This window comes from Empidonax traillii, unplaced genomic scaffold (genome assembly GCF_003031625.1).
Source record: "Empidonax traillii isolate 1590-97213 ecotype Southwest subspecies unplaced genomic scaffold, ASM303162v1 scaffold21:size2437335, whole genome shotgun sequence".
NCBI classification, from domain to species: Eukaryota; Metazoa; Chordata; class Aves; order Passeriformes; family Tyrannidae; genus Empidonax; species Empidonax traillii.
Window position 1 is genome coordinate 1,421,564 of NW_020955214.1, and position 27,448 is coordinate 1,449,011.

A 27,448-nucleotide genomic window follows, 5' to 3' on the forward strand; every position below is an offset into this window, starting at 1 on the left:
TTTAGCTTCTAAATTTTTTTCTAGACTATTATTTTGGTTTATGGTGATGGAAATGCAAAGCTGTGCAACAGGTAGGTTTGCACAGCAAGTAAAAATGATAAGGTTGAAAGCAATTTTCCATTTTACAGAACCAATGAAAGGCAACAGGCAAACCCTTTTTGCAAACCTGTAATACCAGCATATCTCTTGGCTAAATCCATAAAGGAAGGTCAGCATTACTAATAAAGTTTTGTATTTTTCACTGCTGAAATTCATGTTAGGAATTACTGTAGAGACTTTTAAATAAAAGGAGTTTATGGGCAAAATTAAAATGGCCTGATGAGCAGCACAAAATAATCATTCTCACTTTCTTTTAGTAAAACGTAATCAAAAAGAACAGAAATGCCTTAGTAGAATTTATACATACAAATAGAAGGTAATTTCTATTGAGGTAATGTTCTGGAAATCGGTCTCTATACACCCACAAGCATCTACTGACATAAGTGAAAGAATTATATAAGTCTTAACAGCATGAATTTGGGAAAATTGAACTACTTACTACAGTCGAGAGCTGAAGGAACTACAGGGTACTTAAAGCTATCAGTATTGAAAACCTTAGACTTCACACATATTCTGCACTCTGAAACTGTAATGCAAAAAACCCACAAAAAACCAACAACAACAAAAAAACAAAACAAACCACAAACACAACAGTTCTCAAATGTTTTGCTGACTTTTTTTAATCCTATAGTCATGTTTCTGTAACAGTGAGAACCCAAACCACTTTCCAAGCTGAATAAAGTTAAAAGTAAAAACACAGTAACTTCAAACACGTGTTTTTTTTTTTCCTTTAGCTATAACAGTGAAACATGAAAGAATCAAAATTTAAGGCCTGGGGTTTTTTCCATATGTCAAAAAGATTAGTCTTGGGTTTTAAATTTTTGTTTAAAGAAAGTTTTTTTCGCCACTGAAAATTAAAGCTCTGGGCCTGTGGGATAGAGTTAAACCTAGAGAGATTCAGAATTTTAAGGTAAAAAGCAGCTGTAGCTCCCTATAGAAGATGAATGAAATTACTGAACAGAATTTAAGGGACAGGATCTCCCTTCTCCCATCCTAGATAGGATCTCATCTATAGACTTGCAGCTCTTGCGCTCTTCTGAAACATGACAGATTAATTTTTGTGGATTTTTCCATTTCTCAGATGAAGGCACAATTGACACAATTAATTCATGTCAAATTTGTGTACTATGTTATCAAACTAAAACTGACAGAAGAGGTTTAGTTGCTAGACTTCCTGCTGGACATAAAACACCTTGCTGAATCCACTGAGTAGAGATGGGAGAATTTTGAAGACTACCTCACTGAGCCCCGGATCTTAATGCAGATACTCTATGTAGTAAAGGCTTATAAAGTACATAAATCTACATCTAGAATACCTGTGATCACACTCAAATTTTTCAGAATGCTGCCAACACTTCAATTGATCTTGTTACACCGTGAGTAAGAATGCATTCTACAGACATGGAAAGACATGGAAACCTAAGGATGCCTAGGAGTCTGTTTCTTAATTCAGGATCAAGAAACAATCACCATCTGGGGAAGACCATCATATTTTGTGGTAACAAAAGCTGGGAATCACCTGTACAGAAACTACCAAAAGCATTTCAGATCTTAACAGAGAAGAACAACTGGCATCTATGATGCTTTTTATGAAAGCCATACAAAAATACCCTCAAAACCTAAATGTGACATTGCATGGGACTGAAGGACTACAGTACTATGAATTAACATTTGGACATTACAACAGTAATTGACAACACATCTACTTTGACCACATTCTCCAGTACACTTAGCTAGTAAATAAGTAATACAGCTCAATCTTAAAAGATTATTCCAGAGCTAGGTATCCATTAAAGAAGCTTGTTATAATAAAATAATGTGATATAGTACATCTTTGCCTAGTAACTGAAAAAAACCCCACATTACATGGCATCTGACCCAAAGCTCACTGAAGTCTGTAGGAAATTAAGAGCCTTCTAAAACTAAAATAAAGCAGTTGCTTAAGCCAGGAAACATAATACATTCATGTAGCATTATTAAGAAATTTTATCCTTAAAAAGCAAACAAAACAAAAAAAAAAAAAGAAAAAAGCCTTTAGAATGGAACATACTAAACTCAGTTGCTCGCTCACCCAGTGTGATTGCTTTATGTTGCAAAATCAATCTCCAGCAATGGCTAAAACACATGGCAGAAAGCATAAATGAAGCTCAGAGAGCTGACTCTTCTGATACACATTTGCAGCTTATCACTGTGGAAATCCTGAGCCAAAAGCCTATCTAGATCTCCCTGTTTAATATTTACCAACGTAACTGTATTTCACAAAGTTACTATACATTTTTTTGCTTCCACTCACAATTAAGGCTTTCTTCGCTGAAAAAAAACCCCAATTCACATCAAACTCCACTCTTACCACTTCCCATATGACAAACAAAAATTGTTGTTTTTACTAAACCTTTAGGCCAATTGTTCTAGCCTAGCAACTGCCTTCCCCTACCCACCCCCCTGCACCCCAGGCTGAAGAAATGTTGCTTACTTAGGTTTTCTTCAAATGGCCCCATTCTGTGCCTCTGACCACAGCCTATGCTTACCAGAGTGGGTAGCATTCAAGACATGGGTGCAGCATAGGTGTGCTACATTAGCCTTATTCATTTTAAATCAGTCCTAAATTCCCCCTTTTCACAACCTCCAAAATTCTGTTTCTCATTTTAATCACACCAGCACAGAGATGATGTTTGCAGACTCACAATAACTCTCAAATCAAACATCAACAGCCTCTTGTGGTATATGCACAGTCCTGGCTTCACGCAGCTTCAGCAATTACCATAATTTTGCATTCATCAACCCTGACTTTCATCTGAATTTATTGCCTCAATACGTACGATGGGATCTCTTTCTGTTTATTTGACAGGTCTATAGCATAATCTCTTGCGTCTGAACTAGACATTTTAATTCCTTTTATACTCATAATGTCTTTCAGATAACATTTAAAATAGAACAGGTAACTCACATTACTAAAATACATACATCTCTCAAGAAACTCTCTGAAGTGAATCTTAAGAATCAATTCAGGTATGTTTCACAATGGTAGAAAAATTCCAGCTTTGTAGTTTGAAATTCTACCTCTGTTTTTGACAGTCGTGCATATTTACCTAACCATAACCAATTCTCAGAGCATAAACTATCTCTTCCTCTAGGTGGTTTATGTATGTGTTGAACAGAAGAAATTCATGATGAATCCACTGGTAACTTCCTTTTATAAAAAAAGTTTACCATTTACTCCTGCCCTCTGTTTTCTTTTCAAAGACTGCCATTATACTTGCAATCTTCTGTTCCTCAGGATGAATAAAGATTACACTCATAAGTTTACAGCTGAGCATGACACACCTGACTTCTCTCAATTCCTCACTTATGTGAGGATTATTCAGTTTTAGTTATTGGTTATTACTCATCTCAAATTCAACTTTCAATTTTAAAATAATGGATTTCTATAAATTTGAACAAAAATTTGTTTTACTGACACTGTTAACTTGAAACAGTTCTTCCTCTTTTTCCACGTAAATAATGGTTCACACAAAACAATCGCTCTGACCTCAGTTACAGAGGGTATTAATGCAAATAGTTCATTAATCTTTCTGGCATGCACTTATCTTTCCTAAATGCTCTAATTATCCCTTGATCAGGTTTTTCAACACCACATTCCTGCTGGTTTCTTGCTTTCAATGAATCTAACTCCTAGTTTTTTACCTTTTAGCAAACTCAAAATAATTACTGGAATTCCCTCAAGATAATTTTTTGCTCATTCTCATCAAAGCTGCCTTCTAAGCCTGCTAGGCTCACTCTCTTTTTCATTCTCCTTACTCAGACATGAGAAGTACTTTTTCAATAATGGTTGGGTTCTGATTTTGACTTTTCTTTCAACCTCCAGAAGCTCTTTCTTCTGCTCTTCTCTCATCCCTGAATTTATTTTTAAATAAAAACAATCAAACAAAGTTTTATCCTGTTTTGGGAGGGTGTTCACCCCCTTAGAATGTTTTTACCAGTGACATACATCTGCAAGCATTTTCCCTTTATGTAGTCATTTTACAGTCCCACTTTTCTTCATAATTATTCCTTTATAGAAGTTAAATGCTACATTTCATTTTATTCTACTACGTGGACACAAAAATTCAGTTCCCAAAGTTCACCCTCATTTGTACAGAATTTGTATTTTCAAAACAGCTACATACTGTACCAGGCCATTTCTGTACCACTCACAGACTGATCAAGTTTTACCACTGCCCCAGAAATCCTTACGTGGCAAGTAAGTAGGATCCTCAAGGAACTGGCTACAGGTACAAGAATGCTAACCCAAGATGTTACACATACAGGATTTGGTTTTCTGTTTTCTTCAGATTCAATAATTATAGCTCATGCCTTTTAACAACAGATACAGATGATAAATTGGAAGATGAGGAGCCACAGAAAGGAAATAACAGGGGATATTCAGTCTAATCCCCAAATCACATAGCTATCCATAAACTAGATAGAGATACCAGGTAAGGAGGTAGCATTAAAACTTCCAAATTGCTAAACGCTAGGAAAGTAAAAGTTGCATCACTGGAAATGTGACCTGTTCTTATTCTCTTTCTCCTATGCAGTCACTGCTGGACAGAGAATACTGGGCTGAGTGAATATCTCATATAGCTGCCCTTGCATTACATGTCTCAGTCATCAAGAACTTGGAAAATGATCAGCATTTCAAAATTGAATAGAAAAAAAAAAAGAACAGAACAAAAAATTACAAAGAAAAATTATTAGAGCTTTTGCCTTTGAAGACTTACAAAACTAAATAATATAGAAATCTCTGATCTCCCTTCAATTTTGCTAGTCTTTCTTGCATTATTAATGTCAAAATTACAAAAACTAAATCAAAGGCAGATGAACAACAGTTCAGGGCTCTAAGAGTCAAAAGTTATTTTCCAGTTTGAAGTGAAGAAACTTGGAATCAATAAATACACCAATAGACAAACAATATTTTTCACAAGATTTAGAAAGTCCAGAGGCAAGACAAGCAAATTACTGTGTAAATGCACACATTTCTCAGAAAAAAGACTCTGCATTGTCTTTTATTTGCATTTGGAAAAATGCAAGCAAAAAAAAAAAATTCTCTTTTTAAAAGCACTTCCTACTATGTTTTCATAGGGTCACTGCAAACATTTGCTATTACCAAAACTCAGGAAGCTCAAATTAGCCTCATTTTATTTATACATCCCCAAAAAGAGTCAAGAGCACAAAAAGCAACCCTCTAAACTGTTCAGTGGAAGCAGCTACATGAAAGCACTAAATAAAGAACAAATTGAGCACATTAATAGTAATTTCAGAACAACATGCTGATATGGATTTACAAACTCACCTTCAATGCCCATTCGTGAGTTAAAGAATTTTTTTTAAATCCATTCCGCTTATGTTTTATTATAGACGTTCATACACATACCCCCCAAGCACCATTTATCATGAAAGTTCTCTCTCATAACAAGAATAATTAATGAAGACAAAACAACATGGGATGAATAGGGTCTTTGAGAAAATGGCATTTCCCTCTGTTATGCTTTTTATCATATGATGTGGACAGTCCAATGTTTGATTGATTGTGTCCTTAAAGTTTCATTTACTTTTAAGTGTTTGCATGACAGATATGCTGGTTAATTAACGCTAACAGTTTGCACCACTGCACAAGTCCTGAAGAAAATTTGTGTTGTATTTGGGTCTTTTCTGGACAAGAAGGTAAAGAAAGAAATTAAATACTGGCAACATGTTTGTTTGTTTGTTTAACTGGACCCCAAGGGTTTCATTTGTTTTGAGTATGTCAGTGGGAGCGAATGAGGAATTCTACCAGAGGCAGCTGAATGACAAGATGCACAAACCACACTGAGTTCAGATAATCTCTCAAGAAGAACTTCCTGCCAGAAGGCTTATGGCATCAGTCTAAATATTTTCTACTGGGCACTATCATGTCTTTTACAAACAAACAAACAAACAAAAAAAAAAAAAAAAAAAAAAAAAAAAAAAAAAAAAAAAAAAAAAAAAAAAAAAAAAAAAAAAAAAAAAAAAAAAAAAAAAAAAAAAAAAACACTAACCAAAACCTACTCTCCGGGATCTTGTCTGCCTCTACATAAATGGAAAAAGTAAAATTTTGTCTGTGATGATACTTAATTCCATGCAAACAAACTTTTTCAGAACCTGCTCAGTGCTGCATAAAATACTGCGGCAGTAACCTCGTAAAACTTGAAGCAAGCTAGAGAAATCATGTGTCATAGCTACTGGAAATCCTCTCTGTCAAACACTTCCATATCAAGTGCAAAAAGTATGCCTTATTACTCAACTTGGATGACAGAAAATAATCATTCCATTTGGGCTGCAGTGTCTGTCTGTAAGCTGGCTCCTCTTAAAAGTGGAATCACTCATGGAACCATATTGTATAAATCTGTGTGGCCTGTAAGCATGAATTATCTCATTATCCAAGACATCCTGATGGAAATTCAGGTAATTTGCTTCAAATCTCATTGACTCTTGTAACTTCTAGATGAAAGTGACATTCTAAACACAAAGAAAATGGTGCTTTTCTCCATCACTAATTTGGGGAAAACCTGCTTTGTTGGGCATAAGTAACCTGTTAATATATGATGCACTTTAAAAGTGTTCACCTCAACCATGTCAAATTCTACAGGCAAAGGAACAGCACAAACACATCTATAAAGGAACTGAACACACCACATTTCCTGATTGTGTGCAGGTTTCCATCACTTTGATGACATCTACGAAGACCATATCACGAAAGACTTGATTACTACCCAAGACAGTAAGAATTCTCAACCAAAAGCAACACACCTAGAGCACTCAAGCCTCATATCCTCCTTGATATTTCTAATAATGACATCTTTAATTAGAAATACACACACACGACACATTACCTTTGATGCCATACGCATGAACAGTGAGTTTTGATCCTCTGCTGTCTTCATCTTCTCATTTTTGACTAAATCCTTCAGGTCCATATTATCATCATCCTGAAAATACCGTACTCTCTCTTTATCTACATGGGTAGGGACCTGGAAACAAACATATTAAAAATAAATATTTACCTAATGAGAAAGATCAGCTATAAAATTCAGATCCCAATAATTTCAACAAGTTTAAAGAATCACGAATCAACTCAGCACATCTGAAACAACTGGGCTGACTACTTCACTTTATCTAAGGAAAATAATATCTTCCCCCTTCTTCAACTGCATCAGTATGCCTAAATAAAAATGTAGCCTCTTTCCACAATCGCTATACCCTTGGCATCCCTAAGGTATCAGAGCTACAACATTATCACTCAGGGAAGACGCAAAGTAATTCACTGAAACAGTTAATAAGCTCACAAAAATGAAATATTCTAAAAAGTAGTTTTTCATTATTGACAATTCAAAAGTTTTTGTATAGTCACGGTCACTACTGAAACACAGTAATCACAGCATGTACTGAAAACTTGCATGAATTCTGCTGGGAAATGTTGCCATCTTAGACAGATTGCGCTAGAGAACAGATGTCCTTTAGGTCAGGACTTAACTAAATCCTGAAGGAGCACAGGGAATGGTCATTAACATACAGCAAGATGGCATTTTCTAAAATGGAAACAACAGGAGGATGACAACAAATTCTTCACTCTCTTATGCTTTTCGCTCCTCCACAGCAGTGCTGCAAAATGATCTGTCCTGCTAATCAAGAACACGCTTGCTAGAAACATGAGGTACTGTCATCTCCTCTTATCTCAAACAAATCAAAATAGTACTTCATTTACTGTTGGAAGCAATTATCCTAAGAATAAAAACACTGCTCCAGCCTCCAAGCTTCTTGTTCCCCAAAGCACTTTGTTACAAAGATAGGTCATAATTATTATAAACAACAGTAGCCATATTTTTTATTAGAAGAAAAGTAAAATTAACCCCTGAGACCTGAGTATCTTGGTTAAATCTTTCTTATTTTGGAAATATTCAGCTCCGCTAATCTTCATTATTTACATAACTTTATGGAATATAAACTACTTGGCTAAGAGACTGTGATAACTTGAAAAACCTACTTTTCCATGAGTGTGCATTTAAATAAGCTGTAAAGTGATCCCTAGGGAAATATAATCTGAAAATAAACTTAATATATGCTTAATAAATATGTACTCTAGCACTTAATTACAATCATCTTCTGAAGGGAACATTTTAGTTACCTACTGACATTCTGATAAGACATTCATTAATTATGGCATCATCAAAGTAAAACTACAAAATCATTTAATAATTACACTTTAATACTTCCATTTGTAAAACTTACCATCTGTCGCTTTCTCCGTCCTCCTTTTGCCTCTTGTGGTTCAGCTGGTCCGGTCACAGGCCATGCCATTCCACTTTCATCTGTTCTGACAAGGACCACTTGTTCATCTTCTTGACGCCTTGAAGCCTGTGTCAGGTTTTAAGGCATATTTTAAAACAGATGGCACAGACAGACCACATTAAATAAATGTTTAAAATACTAAATATTAAATAACAAATTCTTCACATTCTGTGTGTTCACTGTAATTCAAAGAAGACAGCATGACCTTAACAAGGTACTCTTTTTCACATTCAAAAAGTACAGAATATTAAAAATATATTCAGTTAGTTAAGTGCAGAGCTAATAAATACTCTCCAAAGAAACGAGTTTATATTCTTTGGTTTTTTCTCTTAAACCTCATCCCCAGAAGAAATACAATGCATATGAAGACTGAAACAGATAATACTGAATTAATATACCACACCATCTTTATAACAGTGTATTCCTGAAAACCATCTGAAAAGGAGTTTTTCTGTGTTTATTGGATTTTTTTCATTTCAAAACTTGGCTAACAAACTAGCCAAAACATTAGGTATTGTTTTTCAACACATTCCATCAGATCAGACTTTTGTTTCCTGTCATTTTTAACATACTAAAATACTAAAATTTTTTAAATTTTGATTGTAGGATATGCAAAATAGGAAACACAAAGCGCTCAACACAAGTGTCTGTCTCTGTGGTGATGAAGAAACAGATAAATAGATGTACATTTATTATTTAGGTGAAGTTAAATTGTAGACTGAGGCAGAAATGACCACATTTAAATCATCTGGTTTTGTGCCAAAATATATGGACACAATAACAAGCATTCACCTGGCAGTTACTTTGTTCGGCATTTGTCCTCATAAATTAAAAAAAAATAGCCTAATCAGGGATGTGGAAGTCAGGTACTCCCTTGGCTACAGCAACAAGACAGTGGAGCTTAAGATTCTACAGGAAGTGATGAAGGCAAGAAACAGAACAAAGGAAAAATCCTGGATTACAGAAAAATGGACTTCAGCTTATTCAGGGATCTGCTTGGCTAGATTTCATGAGCGATGGTCATGAATGACAAGGTGCCAAAGAAAGCTGGTTGATCTTCAAAAAAAACCCCCACAGAGGATGAGAAGGGACCATTTGATCTGCTATCCCCACTTAGCTAAATGGGGAACTCCAAACAAAGCTCAGAAGGCAATCAGGAAGCTTATAGAAGGTGAAATCTGAGAAGTTACCCGGGAGGGCCCCAGAAGCACTTTCCAGGCATACAGGCATAGAATTAGGAAAACCACAGCTGAAGATGAAACTAGCAAGAGATGCAAAAAGCTAAAAAGGGACTCTATGAGCATATTGGATATTCGCCTACAAGCAAGGGCAACAGGGTTGTGCTGTCGAAAGAGAGGAAAGGCCATGAAAGATGCTGAGACACTCAATGTCTTTGCCGGTCCTTACCAGCAAAGTCTGCCCTTGGGCTTCTCAGGCCCCAGTGCCTACCAGCAGAGCTTGGAGAACAGAAGTATACCTGATAGAAGGATCAACGTGAGGCCTTGTTAAGCAACTTGAAATATGCCAGCTTATGGAGCTAGATGGGATGCATATATCACATGGGAAAAGAGGTCTCTCCCAGTCACATTTCAGGAGTAGCAGTGGATGCTCTTGGAAATATACAGTATACAGTCACCTTAAAAAAGGTAAAGAAGAGACACCTGGGGAACAGAATGACCACCTTCACCCCAGTCCCACAAAAAATTACAGAACCAGTTCTCATGGAAGGCCCTTCATAGGGCCCCCACTTCACAGGGATGTTCTCAAACTTACCTAAAGATATATATACACGCACACACATATGAAAAAAAGGCAGCAATGCTGCACCAGAAAAGTATTTAATTTTCTAAAATATTAAGAATAATTAAAAAAATAATTTTAAAGCCCGAGAACTTCCTGACTACTCTCCAAAGATGTTTAGGTAAATCAGATGATCAAATTAGAGCACATAATGGGGTCACTACTAAATCTGATGATATTAAGACAGCCTTTGTCAAATCTTATCAACAACTTTATTAATCTCAATTTGAAGCTATTTTCTACCAGACTGCTTTAACTTGCCATCTTTGACTAAGCAAAACTTGTCCCAGAAACCCAAAGAAAGTCTGAAAAATCTGTAGATACTGAAGTATGCTAGCTTCAATGGCTTAATTACATTTTCCAAGAAAAATCTACCTTGCCAAGCTGAAGAAGGTAGAAGTTAAAGACCAAAAAGCTGTCTAGTTAAGCCAAAGTTCTCTCTTCAGCTTGGAAGCTGAAGATATAACCACAGATACTGCAGCGAAAACTCAAAAATGCAGATCATTGCTAATTACTTTGAAATAAAACAGATCTTTGAAAAGGAAAAACACCACCTTGTCCCAAACCTACTATGCCCATGTGGCCAAACAGGGATCCAGCAGCTCTCCCAAGAGGACTGGTCAAATCCCCACACAGGGGCAGCAGGTAACAGGACTTGAATGAGTGGAAAGACATGCCTGAGTGAGGATTTCACATAAACAGGACACCTCAGAAATGGTTACTTGTTAGATTATTCACCAACAGACATTACAACAGCAGTGCTTCAACAACCGCAAAGAATAGAAAATATCAGATTCTTAAGTCAATCTAAAACCATCCAATTCCTTTTAAAGACATCCACCCCAAGATTTGTCTTCACTAAAATTCTTAAAATAAAGACATTTCAAAACGGAATGTGCAGGCTGTTATTTTCCAAAAATCAATGGAATTCACAAGGTGTTCTACATGTCATCTGCCTTTGAAGATGGGCTCCAAAATGCTAGATCCTGACAATATCTGATATTCTTTTATTCCTCTCATTTCTACATGCCACCACACTAACATAAAGGCACTAGAAGAGTATTTCCTAGATCTGAACCACAGAATGAGTGGGGACAGAGACAGGGGTGTGGTGGGGGGCAGTATATATAATACACTGAATTCTTTGTGTCAGAACTCTATAGCTGGCAAGGTATTTTGTGTTTTATGGGGGCTTAGGGGTTTTTCCCTCTAACTTCAAAGACTCCTGAGTCCTGACACAAGGCATGTAACACTGACCATAACATATTTAAATTTTCCAGAGAAAAGGAAAAGGCAAAAAATTAATATTTAGTTTTAAAATACAGAGTACAAAAAATAGAAGTTGCCCATCAAAGAGAAATTAAAAGGAGCAGGCAAAAGGATAAACTAATTATGGACAGAATGAAAACTAATGTGCAGTCTTATTAGAGACTAATAGTAAATGCATACTGATGAATCCAATGGATTCATGACAGACACGATTATTCAGAAAATTAAAGATGTTATTAGAGGTAAAGACATCCATCAGAAGTCAGAACCCTGTCTAAACAGAACTGAATTAGAACCACAACATAACAACAGAAATTAATTATATTAACATAAAGAGGTAAGGCAAAAGTTGATTTTTAGGAGGATCTTACTGACAATAACGACTAAAGCCATTTCTAAACACATCAGAAGCAGAAAGCTTTCCGGTAGAAAAAAAAGACGGTCCAATAACTATAGCATTATCAGATTAAATTTGAATAATAAATTCATTGTTTGCATTCTAAATATAAGTTTTTCTATTCAACAACCTTTAAAAAAGAAAAAAAGAAAAAACAGAATAAACTTTATAAATCGTCTTTAAACTGAAGTATCAGCAAAAAGAGGTTTTCAAGCAAGCTGCTATGAAGTAATGATTTTCACTAGGGCTCCCATAAATGAATTCCAATATATAATGTCCAGATCCTTCCACATGCATTATATCCTTTAAATAGATCTCAGTACCAAAATAATGGAAAGTGGCAAATACGATACAAACCCTTAAAAATGTGCCAAGGACTGATTCTGGGAATTCCAGGGCAATGTATCTAACATTTGTAATGGACAAGCTCACACAAGTATAATAAAAATCCAAATTCCTCTACACTTGAACAAATATGGCATATTGTGACACAGCCTTTGCAGGAAAAAGCCATGACTCACAGAAGCAATAGACTTTTCTGAAGGATTTAAAGGAGTGTTGATCCCAATCTAACTACAAAAGTTACTTAATGCTCTCATTTTACCTGTTGGTATTTTCTTTACACATTTATATATTTGCATTCCTAAGAGTATATGACATGGCATATGGTAACTAACACCTATATGGTGATTGTGATACAATTACTCATTAATAATTATCATCTGATAGAGAATACCTCTATTAATACAAATGCAACATAAGTTTAAAAATATATATTAGAGTACTTGAAATATAATTCATATTGTTAAAGTTAAAACTGGAGAAGAGGCTCAGTCACGATCCCTGAATCTTGTGATGACTGCTAAACTAACAATACAATTTACAGCCTGAAATTAACTAAAATGGTGCATATTTCCAGAGTGAGTGAGGAATTGCTTGTTGCCATTAATTAAGGAACACGAATTTTTACTTCAGGCCAATTAAATATGCAAAGTACACAGTTGTTCTCACCAAATGTACAAACCACTATAGAACGATTAACACCCAACTGAACAAAACAAAGACGGCAAGTCTGGTTTTGAAAGATAAAAGCTTTAAATTAAATACATAAATAAATAAAATTCAGTAGTGAAAAAGATTTTTGAACTCTCCAGAGATGTTTCCTGTTCCATAATCCAGCAGGAGGAAGAGGAAAAGCTCTGCCACACCAGGTGCACAGCTTAATTTGAGACACTGGAGTATATGAATGAAGGGAGTAATCAGACCAAACATCTCAGATAGGATCTACTCAATTAGATCTGCTTATTAGCTAAAGGGAACAAAAGACATTTTAAGAGTCAGTATATTGTGCGGTAGGAAAGAACCAGAGTCAGAAAAAAATAAACTTTTTTTTTTAATAACTGAGCCAACAGCTGGATACTGCATGAACTGAGAGCTGTCTGCAAATGTTTACCAAGTGCTGCACTCAAGTGGTACAAGCACAGTGTAATGAAGGAATAACAAAGCTCAGCAATAATCTTCAGCAAGGAACAAACCTCCACAACCAAATACCTTACATGGACAAATCAGATGCTGCACTAAGTACACCACCTGTCTCCTTTCTCTTACAGTCTATGGCCATTGGAAATGGTTTGAATATTGTCTTATTTCTCTTTGGAAAAGTCTGTCCTTATGTTATAATATTAACTGTCTAGAAGACATCCAGCACTTCTCAGAGTAATGGACACAGCTATTTCTTCCATCCACTGTCTCCTGTTCCTTTCCATTGCTCTCCTCTACCATTTCAGATACCCCTCTGTTAGGTTCTCGGGTTGCGTTCACACATGACCACCACAGTTATCAGAAGGATGAGTCATCCCATCCAGAAGGAGCAGTCTGCCTCCTTCAGTGCTGGTTATTGGTAAGGGCACCATGTCTCATCACTGAGGAGTTGATGTAGTCACTACCTGGAATCCCCGTGTATCAGGTTTCAAAGCATTTAAGCTATCCCTCAGGTTGTGACATTTGTTGTGCACAATGGCACTGTAACCTTCAAGGTAATGCTAACAAAACCAGTAGGTAGACCGTTATCCATAGCAAGATGGAGGTTTGAATCTCACAGCAAGATGAAATGAAAACGGTCAGAAGTCTTTACAGCAGTCCATTGTATAAAAGTTGTGTCTTTCATCTGAGTTTCTTACAGCAGAAAAAAGCTATAAGAGGAAGGAAAGCAAGAGCAAACTTCTAACTAGGTTAAAAATTTAGCATTTCAAGAAAGACTCCGTGAACATATTAATAAGAATCACTATTACAACTTCAAAAGGTATTAAGCTAATACAGAAATGGGATTTTAAAAAGGTTTTACAAGATCAGGAAGTCCATCTGCCATATTCAGGATCTTGTGCTTAATACAGTGGAGAGAAGCATTAGAAAATCTAATGCAGGCTGTAATACAGAAGTGAACTTGCCTACAGAAGACTATCTTTATCAGGTAGTTCTTTGGTTTGTGTATAAAACATACGACTAAAAAGCTCCAAAAACTCCAAGCCATGGAAAAGGATTAGGTCTCTATCCTTTCTCTCCCCCAGTGAGTGAGTGACACATGTTATTAATGTATTATGCAAAAAACTTAACTTGTTCTTATTGATATAAAATCAGTTGCCCATCAATTCCTTGTTCTTATATTATAAAAAGGGTATTTCAGCAAAATTGTGTATTACTCAAAATAACCAACCTGACCTTCTTATTAATCTCCTCTTTATAAAATGTCTCCAATCATCCCCACATTCAAAAATCTTTCTATTTACACTCAGTATTTATTTTCCTAGAACACCTCTATGATAGGGTGATCAGAATATCTTGTGAGTAGAATGGACACACACAAAAAACCTCAAATCAAATTCAGTAAGACTCATCCTGCCAGCCTGAGGAAGTAAGGCTGGAACTAGTAATTTGTAACTTGTAATAAATAAAAAAATGTAACTAATAATATGCAGCTTGTAATGAGTCTGTCCAGTGATGCCTCCAGTAATGGGGAAAACTAAAGCGATTAAGTTTAACTTAACAGTAATACTGGATATGAGGAAGCAACATAATCTTGCAAATACAACTTAAAAAAAAATCTAAATATGAAGTTTGATATTTTAAATTGTTAGTTACACTTTGAAATGGTTAGTCACTTAGCCATACTGTCAATGAGCCACTGTAGGCATGAGATGTAGGAAAACTTGGGAAAAAAAAAAAAGTAACGACTAGATGGCTCTAGACAGCAGTAAAAATATGCAGAAATTTAACACAGTGTTAGGAGAAAAACAGAGCCAGAAAAAAAATGACACCATCAGCTACAAGTGATGCATGGCACTTGGATAAGGCTGCTGCCTCTGGTGTCAAAGCATACTTCCAAGCTCTTGTATTGTCAGTTTGAACTCCCTTACAAAGTTTTATCCACTCTCCCCTTTCATACTTTTTACATATACTGAGACCATAAGCCGTTTTACATCATTTACTGATACAATTTCTCCAATACTTTTTAATTGCAAAAGTCAATTTCCTATAAATTACATTCAGGAAGCTAAACCACTTTGTCTTAATATGTTTTTGTCTTATGAATAATTGTGTAATCCTCTCTTACTGACATCAACAAGAGTGTCCAGGAAACACACTCACCAATAACTGCATATACCTACTATTTTTAAAAAGTATGTACTAATGATATTAAAGCTGTTCTGCAGCAGTATACCCACTTCATTATTCCCTGTTCCAGTTAGACACAGTCAACTCTGCGTGGAAAACACAAACTTTTGCTGAAGAAAGAATGGCACAACCATCTTGCACACACGATTCAAGTGTGATGGAACACCAGGAATCAGAAATTACGATGAGCTGAAAACATCTGAGAGTAAACAGGACACAGGCCATCTGTTGCTGTATCTCCCCACCATCTGAAGTTCCAAACAAAATCAAAGATTTTTATTGTGCATTTAGTGGGGATCATTAATCCCCATCTTTCTAGGTTTTATACAACAGTCTAATTATACTTTCCTGCAAAGCAGTTTTAAACAGTTTTTAAAGGATTCTTTATATATGGTAAGACTATAAGCATTACTTCAACTGTATTTCAGTTTTGCATTAAGTCAGAATAAAAGGCCACTCAACCATGTGATACTAAAATATGTTACAGGTAAATTTTGACAACCAAATATCTTTATTGCAGAAAAACATCTGTGTTTATAGTCACAATTCCCAAACCTAAAATTAATCCTGGCACACCTGCAATTTTGAATGTTAATTTTCAGAGTGATTTGGTTTTGGGTTTTTTTGGTGTTTGTTTAGCATTGGTTTGGGATTTTTTAAAATTAAAAAAAACCTCACTGAAAAGCACTGATTAGTTTCCTTCTTTCTTTCATCTCCTATTCCAAAGTATTCATCACTATTTAAATTTTACATGTATACACACATATATTCAAACACACATGTACACACACACCCCACTGTACTTATAGATAACTCTCTTTTTTCCAAGGAATCATTGTCATCTTTAAGCTATTTGTGAAAAGGTCATTCTTGAAAACAAGGACATTAACTGTGCTGCAAATACCTTCTCTGGATAAAGATCCAGCATGTTCTATCCTGTGTCTCCTAATGAAGAACTATAAGTAATGGTATGCAAGAGACGCAATTTTTATCATAAATAGGATTTGAGATATAAGTCAAACTGTTGTATTCAGTTTCCTTTTTGAAAAATAATGTTAGCTCTTCAAAAAGAATTTTTAAAAAATCATTTATACTGAGCTAGCTCCCCTAAAAATTCTCCCTCAGTCTGGACTCTAATGCATCTCAGGGATCCAAATTAAATGTCAAACCTTCGATACATCAAAATTTGTGTTCAGACAGGATGTGTTGGAAACCTAATCAACTTTATACTCAAAAAGTATAATTAAATAAAAATAGCAGAAGCATTAGAAGTACATGAAGCTCTTAATACTATGAAGGCTTTCATTAAAAGACAAGCCCAACTTATGCCATAAAACTTGCTAAATTAACTTTTTCATGCACTATAAACCTTCTCCACTCGAGATGCATAAGCAATAGACTGGAGACCGTTACTCTTACAGATGCAACAGGTAGCCTAGAAAAGGTTTTCTCTTTTAAAGAAGCATCATATCAGTTAGATGCCTACTGTAAAGTGAAATGCTGTGCCTGCCGAAATTCAAGACTATTGCCCTACAGATCTTTTCTATGCCCAGGAGGCATAACAGAAGCACTACATACTCTTCAGTTGAAAAACTTTGAATTTTTTTCTGATTTTTTTCTCTATCCTGAGGAATACATTTGAGAGAGAGAGGGAGTCTTTCTGCTGTGCCTTCTGCAACCAGACTTGTCTATCTCGCATTGGCCTTTTTAGCCATCAGTGCCCTTGCAGCAAGCGCGGGTAGAGCCCATCTCAAATCTTCGTTCACGAAGCCTAGCCATGATGATGATGATGATGATGATGATGAAGATGATGATGATATATGTATCAATCACTGGTTTATTCCCTATGTTTTAAATATATTTATTAAATCAATCATATTAGACCAAGGGCTGACAGACTTCTACAGAAAACTCAGTTATTCAAACGAAGATTTGCTGAAATAATTCATATTTTCCCTACACATTCTCAAAAGCATGACAGAAAAGCCAGTATTTGTTTCTATTTTTCAGAATTCTCTTCTTTTAAATACTACATGATAGTATATCCTCTACCATGCTATTTTGCCTAAAGTACCACCTTCTAGCTCTCATTCAATTTTGTATTGATTTTGTGTTTTGAATTTTGAATGTAATTCATCATTACTGAGAGCTGTCTCAAGCATTTGCTCAGCTGAGACTGCTTTCTGTTCCCGGAATACTAATGAAGTGCAATGGAATACAGAAACAGACTTTGGCTTTAGAAGCTTTTTTCTAAACCATACTTCATTTGAGACTGAAAACAGTTTTAAAAGACACATACTCTTATGTACTATATTCATTCACTATCATGTTGTTGGACTAGGTGATCATTTTAAGTCCCTTCCAACTGATATATTGTTCCTCATTTAAATTTTTACCTCCCAATTTTTGTACTACCAAAAACCACTGCAAATTATGTGTCTTGAAGGAGTGTTAATCTTTCATATATATTTTGTTAAATAAAAAGACAAAAAAATATACAAATGAATAAAATATATAAATTAATAAAAGCAAAAATTACATCAGTTGTGACTGGTACTGACACATGGCAGAGGTGGTATCCTTTTAACTAATGTACTCAAATTTGGAGTTGTGTAGCACTCTCAGGTAACAGAAATATAAACTGCACTTGAGAGTTAAACTGTGAACACGTGAAAGTTATTTTTTAAATGCTGAAGTCTCTACAATTTTCTGCTGCATCCTTACATTCAATAAGTACTCATTCTCATCTTCTACCCTAACTCAGAAACACAGCAGCCTTCTCTTTACACAATTTCACTAGGGCTCAAACTGCAGCCTTGCTTTTCTCAAAATGTCCATGATAAAATAGACATAAACATCTGAAAATAAGCATCATTCTACGACAAATAAAGTCAAATTTTTTTCATTTCCATAAACTCTGCAGGTTACCTCCTGTTCCAACTTAAAGACAAAACCAACACAATCTACATTTTAATGAATCATTTTAGAAGGATCTTTGCATGTGCATTCATCGTAGTTGTATACATGTGACTGAAGTATTTAAGTACAATACCCATTAAGACCCAAATTTCATTAGTAGATACTTTAATCGTTTTTGAAAACTGTCCTTCAAAATCATATTTTTGGGGTTGCTTGGGGTAAAATTCCTGCCTAAGTCAAAAAAACTACAAAAGTAGTCACTAAGTCACACTGTAAAAGCTAGATTTGCCTTTAGTTTCACTTACAAACAAACAAAACCCCAAAAACTAAAAAAAAAAAAACCAAACAAACAAACCCTCCCCCCCCCCAAAAAAAAAAAAAAAAAAAAGGTTTAAGCTAACACTTTACAGTCTCTTAAATCTGTAGTTTCTTGATCCCTTTGAGGCAGAATAAACCAGCATCACTGCCAAAAGAATTGATCCTGTACCAACCCCAGCCATTCATACACCCCCCTACATGAGTCTTCACTCAGTCACACAGTGAACTGAATTGGGAAATTGATCCATGTCCAATTAATCAAAAAGAAAAAACCTTCCTAGGGAGACGCATTCGAAATTGCCTTCGCTGCTTCCTGATTTATCTTCCCAGTTGTCTCAACAGAAATTAAAATAAGGCAAAGCCACATTTCAGGACCTCCCAGCATGACACTGGACAAGCAGCTCCAAGGAAGCAGAAAGAGACCTGCCTGAAACACGTTTGTTATTGGTAGTGGAGGCAAAGCTATCAGACTTTGCAATTAATGGGACATCCATTTGGAAAACCATTTCTGTGAAAACTGCTTCAGTACCCCACTTATAATACATCTGTCTGAACTGGGTGGTCAATGCTATGGAAAGGCTGATTCATACAGAATCAAACACCCCTTCACAAATCAGCTTCTCTTCTGTTATGAGATGATTTCTGAACATCTGGGCTGTTTAGACACACAGGGTGATGTAGCTGGCCCTTGATACACAGGAGTACCAAGCACATTCTGCTTGTGATCCACTAAGTCCAAGAGTTGGAAGCTGTAAAACCAGTAAGATTACCCTGGCACTATCACAAAGACAGGACAGAGTAACTGTCAGCTCTGTTGGACTGCTCATCCTCAAAAGCCATGTAATATAGGCAAGAAGAAGCCAGGAAACAGGCACAGGCAAGGCATATTCATAAATATTTGGTATTTTTGCAACAACTACATACTATTAGTTTTAAATATGCTTTAATTTAATTAAGATAAAAATCAGACCATGGTTAAGACCAAGGCTGACCAAAATTGTTATTCTTGACTCAGCTTCTGAGAAACAGGTGTCCACCAACATTTTTGAGGACCACCCGTAACACCCTCTCGACTTTCCAATTTTAAAATCTGAATGGATTTTTTCTGTGTAATTACACAACTCCAATCTGCTTTATTCGGGGTTTCTATATATAAATACATGAAAAACATGCCGAAGAATTGCACTGCAATGAAGTAGTCTACCTACACAGAGCTTTTGTAACTTTAAATTCTTGTGAATTCAAAGTCTGAGACTTTACTACTATTGCCACAAGTTAGTCAGCAAGAGGCCACAAATTAACTTCTAAAGACTGGGGAAATACTGGTCAATGTATGACGTCTGACATGAAGCCTTTTAGAAAAGAAAAAAGTCAGTGGCTTTTCAAACTCAGCTCACTTGCAGACAAATTTTCACTGTGGGATTGGAGTCAAATTAAACAAGAACATTAGTTCTTGCCTAAAGTTTCCTCTCCATCATGAACACAAAACTCATAACTTGAGATATCAACCATATTTCCTTGTAGCTGTATCAGCTACAAGGTATGGAAGATGCTTACTATCATTTTCTTGAACATCGCCCTTCAAAAGGAGAGTTATTTAACATTAGAGTTATTTAACAGGCAGTACACTCAACAACACAACACATAGCAGTTTAATTTTTAATGGAAGATACATGTCCTTGCTGAGAAAATTATTACCAGTAAAAAGGTCCTATGGAAGTGGCTAAGGTACAATGGAGACAGTTTTGTTTACCTACAAAAACCACAATTCCCATTGAACAGTAACTCACCTGAAGTCACACTTTTTAATTTTCCTAAGTACATCTGATGTTCTCTAATTCAATTGCTCCCTGTATCATACCATTGTGTTAGTGCAAAAAAACCAAAAATATTTTCCCCCTCACCTCTTTGCCAGCCTTTGCTGGAATTGGTCCTTGAATCTCTCTCAACTTGCGAGCATTGTCAAGTTCTGCTTGAAGTTCTGAAGCCAATTCCTTCAAAGAAAGTGATTAGACTTCTTTAGTTTAACCATTTCAAACTTTTAAGAGACCTTTATATCAGAATTACCTTTATATCGGAATTAACTATTCATTCCATTTTTTGTGTGTTTTGAAATAATTTTTTAAACTCTAATGACACAAAAGACTAAACAAGACATGTCAATAGAATTTACACACTTCTTTACTGGATATAACATTGAAAAAGATTTTCAGAATAGAAGCATCTGAAGTATAGAAACATGAACTGCCATAAAAAGAGCAGAAAAAGTATCCTTAAACATTATTACCTTATACTAATAAATGCTTTTTTTTACTAATAAATGCTAAGCATAAATACTACTTTATGTATAGGAAGCTAAATATGGAAGCCCAAACACATCAGGTGTATGAACTTTCCAGGTTATCCTACATGTCCTTTCATTTTTTTTATATATACACACATACACATTTACACACATACATGCAAGCAGTGGGTCTAGGGAAGTATCTCTCAGACATTTTGCTATGCAGTTTCTCCCCACATTGAATGTCCAACTTTTGTACTTTAGACCTTATTTTGAGTATTAAAATGTAAAAAGGTGGAAAATGAGAACTGTTTACAGTCTTGTGTGAATTTCTGATGGTCCTGCTCTCTCAACCATCTGTTTATTAAACAAATAGAAGTATTTTAGAATATCTCAGACTGCTGAGAATTGCCAGGTGGCAACCTATCAACCTACATGAAATAGAACCACTTATACTCTGAGACCCCTTTACCAGTTTCACTGATTGGACTCCAACAAGCATGCCCATACTTGCCGCCCCAAAATTAAGTAATTTGGTCAACACCAAGCAGCAAGTCAGTACAAAAATAGATTCAGAGTTCATTTGTCCCACATGGCCAACCTTGAACTCCAGCCACGCTGTTACATAACCATCTGTTCTGGCGTGTGGGGATGAACTTGTTTAAACAAGTTGCATGTTCAATCTGATCAGAGGAAGATCAGGAACAATATTTAAAACAAAACAAGACAAGGACAATTTTTTTTTATTATTTATATTGTTGTTATACTCTCCCCGAAAAACACCTGTATATTTTTTGTCAAATTACTCATATCAGTTACTGTCAGGTGGGGAAAAAAAACAAAACAAACAAAAAAACAAAAACAAAGAAAAAAAAAAAAACTTTTGCACCCAAACTTCTGTTTGGGCAATGCTACTGAAGTTAAGCAGAAGGAGAAGAAAAAAAGGAGAAGAAAAAAAGTCTATAAATTTTGCTGATCTCTATGAGGGTCTTTAGAAAACTTTCCCCTCCCCAGCACTTTTGCAACTAATGTATAGATAGCTTCAAACATTTTCCCTGGTAGGAAAATGTCTTAAACAATAAAGTAATATCTTAAGTGACTACACCAGTCCCTCACAAACCTATCATATAATAACATTCATAAATATATTTTTCTTCAGCAGCGTATTAACTAGGAAAACTACAGATTAAAACATGGAGACATCTATTTAAATCATTAACACTCATCTTAGTAGGAAATACATTGCTTAAAGTTACTTTTAATTCATATTTGAAGTTAGTAAGATTTCAAATGGACAGGATTTCTAGAAAAGGTATAGCTGTTGAAATATTGTAAAGCTACATACATACATCTATGTCTAAAGACGTGGGAAAAGAATTCATAATATAAAACATGTTTGAAAAGAAAATTTTTATAAAATATGTACACCATGCCCTAATCCAGCAATAATGCAAAACATCCTAAAACTTCCCACAAATCAAAGAGTCTAATTTAGCAGTTGAACTCATGCTTATTTATTACTTCGTGATGCAGATTTTGGTGCAAATACTGTGTTACAACTAAACAAGTGTAGTAAAAATTAATCTTAAAAAAAAGATACAAAAACCCACAGTGATAGGATTCACTTCTAAAAACCCAGAAAAAAGTTCCTTAAGAGCAGCTATTCAGAGCAACACTTAAAAACACAGCTTAAAAAACTAAAAGACTACGACCTTTTTATAACGGAATTCCAGACAGTACTACTGAATGGAATTAAGTCATTATAGCCATGCTTAGTGTAATAAAAAATATACACTTCCAGAGTTTAGAGTGTTCCAAAAGAGTGAAATTCTTAATCCTTCAGGATCAGCTTGCTGAATGAAACAAGTCTCCTAAAGCAACATTAAACATGGAGATGTTTCTCGAAGCTTCATGGACTCAGTCTCATTCAGGGCAGGCATTTTGTGGAGCTGACCATGAAGCACTGTTTGAACAACCACAGTTGTTCTCAGTGCTGAGCTGGATGCAATGGCCTATGCAATTCCTTTCAGTTTTATATCTCCATACCATAATAATTAAGCATGCTTATACAGCAGAGCCATGGACCACATGCGCCTACCTGTGACAAAGCTGATGAAACAAGAAAAGCTCCAAACACTGCCAACCTTGTAACACAGACAGGGAGCTCTGTAGTTTTCACCTGCTCCCTTTTTAACAAAAATATATTAAATACTATAAAAAAAGGCAGAGAACAACTGGTTTTGGGTATGCTGCTTTTCCTACAAAGCCTGGGGATCTGAATCCTCTACTCTAGTCTATGAACCATTGCACTTAATGCAGAAGTTACTGTAAAAGCAGTATCTTCAAACCCTAGCAAATTCTGTAGGTCTTTTTTGCTTGAATCAATAACCTTTAAAAAAAGAAAGAAACTAAAACTATTAAAGCGCTGTGAACTCTAAAGAAAAAATGCAGTAAATCATGATAGTTTTTCAAAGACATTACCATGTCTCCCATGAGTTCTGCTTTTACAATCCTCGCTCCCAGTCTGTTCATCTCCTCTTCACTGAGGACCTGAGGCGGCTCATCCTTTGATGATCTGTAAAACACCAGTTGCGTTAAACCCATGGAAAAACACTGCAGTATTCACCTGTGTAATTAAGTATTATTTGCCTGCTATACTGGTACATATGCTCCTAATGTCAAAATAATTGAAAATGACATATAAAAATGTATTTGCAGTCAGAAGTTGCCGAGGACTCTGAAGCCAAAGAGCTTGAATAAAATTTTTATGAAGCTTGTTTCCTTTTACTTTTGGGATCAATTAAAATGAAAAGAACTATCTATGACCATTTTCCCAGCATGAAAAAACAGTCAAGAGACAGTAACAGGTATAAGCAGGCAAAAAGCAAGGAAAAGAGGAACAGAAAGTTATTTCAACCCATTCTAATTCTGTTTTCTGGCTTTGGCCATGCTTTTATTTCTCAGCAAAATCACCCTTTTCTGAGTTATTCTCCTGTTAGCCAAAATGGCTTTCCATCTCTTGAAAACTACTTATTTTCCCATATTTGTCTGCTCTCAGTACAATCTCTGCTTCTGAACGTGTTACGGCTGATACAGCAGAGTTTACATGGAAAATTAACCAGTAGCATTTTAAAAATATGAAGTCTCTCTAGGGAAGCCACAGCTAGTAATAAACGGTATTGTATCTTAATTTTAATATTAAAAGGTCAGCATAGGAGTTCTTATGATAATAAATAAGGTCTCTAAGAAATATTGCAAAGAGGCAACAGATAAGTTTGGATCTTGTTCTCTAAGCCTAGGAAAGACTAAAGGCAACTTATTCTAAAAGAAAAATATCTAACACAAAAGAGACATAATAATATAGTTATGATATTTGTTCCTGCTATTACAGAGAGAATTCATCCCCTACTTGATATGATTAAGCCCCATCAGATTTGAAGAATAGGAAAACTTGAAGATGGTGTCATCTTTAACTGCCAGGTCTCCCCAGTCCTGAGAAAATTACAAAAGTTGCTTTTGTTTGTTTTCAAGATGCCTAATGCAAATCCCCAAAACTCAGAAAAATTTACCTTAACTTCCTCAGAAACAAAACCCTCAAAGATTACCTTCTCACTTTTCCTTAACCTATATTTTTCAAAACAAGGGAGAGTATTTAAACAAAGGGAAGAACAGGTGTTTATTACTTCATATATGCTTTTTTAAAGTGGTGCTAGTGCTTGAATCATCATCTGAACTTTTTGAGACTTCTGAAATTGTTTTGATTTGCTTTTTATCTTGTCTCAAATTAAACTTTGAAGTAGTCCCATTATTAAGTGTGACTTCCAGCAAACACTAGCTGATGGGCTTTTCCTCTGGGGAGATCCCTTCGACATCCAATCAGCACTTTTAATTAACCTGTGTCATACTGTTGTCCAAAACACTTTGATTTATAGGCTGCAGAAACTTCCTCTGTGCTTTAGAAGGGATAAAACTTAAGAGCTATATTTTCAGCATGAGAGATAAAGAACCAAAGAGCAACACCTTTTAATTCAAGCTTTCACCTGAAAGAAGATTTGCTTCTTGTAACTGAGTGACACCACCACTGAAAGAGGACATTTATTACAAGTCTTGAAACTATAGAAAGAAAAAGAAAGCAGCAGCTTATAAATTATTCCCAACAGATAACTACTACACTAATTGAAACCTGAAACGTTCCAAAAGCCAGAATTTTCTACAAAATTCTGCAAAAAAACAAAACAAAACAAAAAAAACTAAAAAAAAAAAATCTCACTGAATGGAATAGGAAGACAGGTCATTTGGTATTTCAAACACACAAAACCTGTGAAGTTAAGAGTCAGCTTAAAGGAACCTGAAAGTAGGTCAATTAGCAAGGGCTATATGGTTTTCCAAGCCTAAGTAATCTCCACTTTACTAATAATCAGCTCAGTAATTGTATTGGCTGAGAAATACAATTAAAATATCAAAGAAGATGTGCAATTAGGTTTAATAGTACTAAACCAGAAAACACAGGCAAAAGAAAATATCAGCTAAACGGTTCCTATGCTTATTTCTCTTTTGTGAGGAAAAGAATTATCACTTCTATCTTAATAATTGAATTTTTTGAACTTGAATAAGCAAACCACTTCCGTACACAATTTCATTTCCCAAAATCTCCTGCTCTGTCCAGTTACAATTAGCATTGCACTTACTACATGTGGCAGCCAAAAGCTAAAAGGTACAGTTTTCTGTATTTGTAATTAAAAAAAAAGTGAATCGCCATTACTGAACACAAGGGGAAAAAAAAAAAAGACTAACAATGCAGATGCTTCTTTGAAGAAAACAATACTGAGGCAATGGTATTAATAATTACATGTTCTACTAGGTCTGGCTGGGATGGAATTTACATTTTCCATAGCACTGTGGTGGTAAACTTGCCAACTCTCCAATTTGCAGAGCTTAGAGGACCATGGTGGAAAGCTGACAAGGGGGCCTGGGCCAAAATCCTCCCCTCCTTGAGGCTCAACTCTTGCCCATTGAGAAATTCCAAGACATTTGAAGTATTTCACAGAACTCGAGGAACTCTTAAAAGACATACTTTCATACATTTATATACATATATCTTTATACATTTATACACATGTATCCCTATAAAATGTGTCTGTGTGTGTGTGTGTATGAACTGATTTAAATACCCTACAGAACGTATAATATGAATGTTATCATCTCGGATCTGTAACTAAGTCACTGTTGTGATTGTAGCAAATCATATTGACTCACTTCATAAATGCTAAATCAGCCAATGATTAAGTACTGCTAAAATCTTCTGATCCATCTTAAATCTGTGAACAAAGCTCAAATTGCTGCTGTATCAGAAGCCATGTAAAAATTTCATCGGTGGTGAACTGATACTTCTACATCATCGTACTAAGATCACCTTTTGCTAAAATCTCGGACAGTGGTTCTTTAGGTGATCCAACTGATTACAAATGTAATCCTTTAGATACAAACCGTTCATCAAGTCTGAGATTAAGACTGGACCTAGCCACACCTTATCTCCATTAGGAGTTTAGAAGGCAAGGGGGAGTTCACTCAAACCTCATGACAAAATGGGAGGGTCTCCCTTACCCTTTTGTGTCTTCAGTCTCTGTATAAATCATTCTAAATCAATTTTCTCTCAATTTTCTTTTGTATGTTTCACTCATGTAGTACATAACAGAGTGAACCTTATCACCAAACTTTAAGTCACGTTTTTGTAGATTCATATTAAATTCACTTTTGCTAACACCTTTGATGGTCATTCTTTGAGCAACCCTAAACCACTCATTCAGGACCAGTAGCCCATATGGTGCTGTGGTCTGGACTTAACTGGTGACAATGTTGATAACACACTGCTCTTTTGGCTGTTGCTGAACAGTGCTTACTCAGCTTTTAGGCTTCCTCTGGGTCTCACTGTGCACCCCCAGCAAGGAGGGGGTGAGCAAAAGCTTGGGAGGGTCACAGCCAGGACAGCCAACCCAAATCGGTCAAAGGGCTACTCCATGCCATGTACCATCACACTCAGGAAAAAAAGGCTGAAGAGTGCGGTCTTTAAAAAATAGCTGCTGTTCAAAGACTGGCTGGGCATCACTCTGCTCATGGGAGGTGCTGGGTGAGTGACTGACTGCCTTTGCATCACGTTGCTGCCCCTACCCTTCACTTGTTACACTGCCTTTATCCAATAAGGAGTTTTTCTCCCTTTTGCTCTTCTGATTCCCTCTGCAGGATGGAGAACAAGCAAGCAGCTGGGTATGTGCTTAGCTGCTTGCTGAGGGTCAACACACCACACACCCAAAGCAACACCAAGCTCCACACGTTCCCCTTCACCC

At 35.7% G+C, this 27,448-nt stretch overlaps 1 protein-coding gene across 1 annotated transcript in view; it reads right to left on the reverse strand.

The window, feature by feature from the left end:
- The window catches only part of CWF19L2 (CWF19 like cell cycle control factor 2), a 65,082-nt gene that overhangs the window by 19,601 nt on the left and 18,033 nt on the right, over window positions 1–27,448 (reverse strand). Inside the window, exons 9-12 of the mRNA XM_027900389.1 lie at window positions 23,586–23,679; window positions 20,725–20,814; window positions 8,386–8,511; window positions 6,990–7,127 (exon numbers count right to left, since the gene is read on the reverse strand). Of these exons, the coding sequence (XP_027756190.1) occupies window positions 6,990–7,127; window positions 8,386–8,511; window positions 20,725–20,814; window positions 23,586–23,679 (448 nt within the window). The remainder of the gene's footprint in view (window positions 1–6,989; window positions 7,128–8,385; window positions 8,512–20,724; window positions 20,815–23,585; window positions 23,680–27,448) is intronic.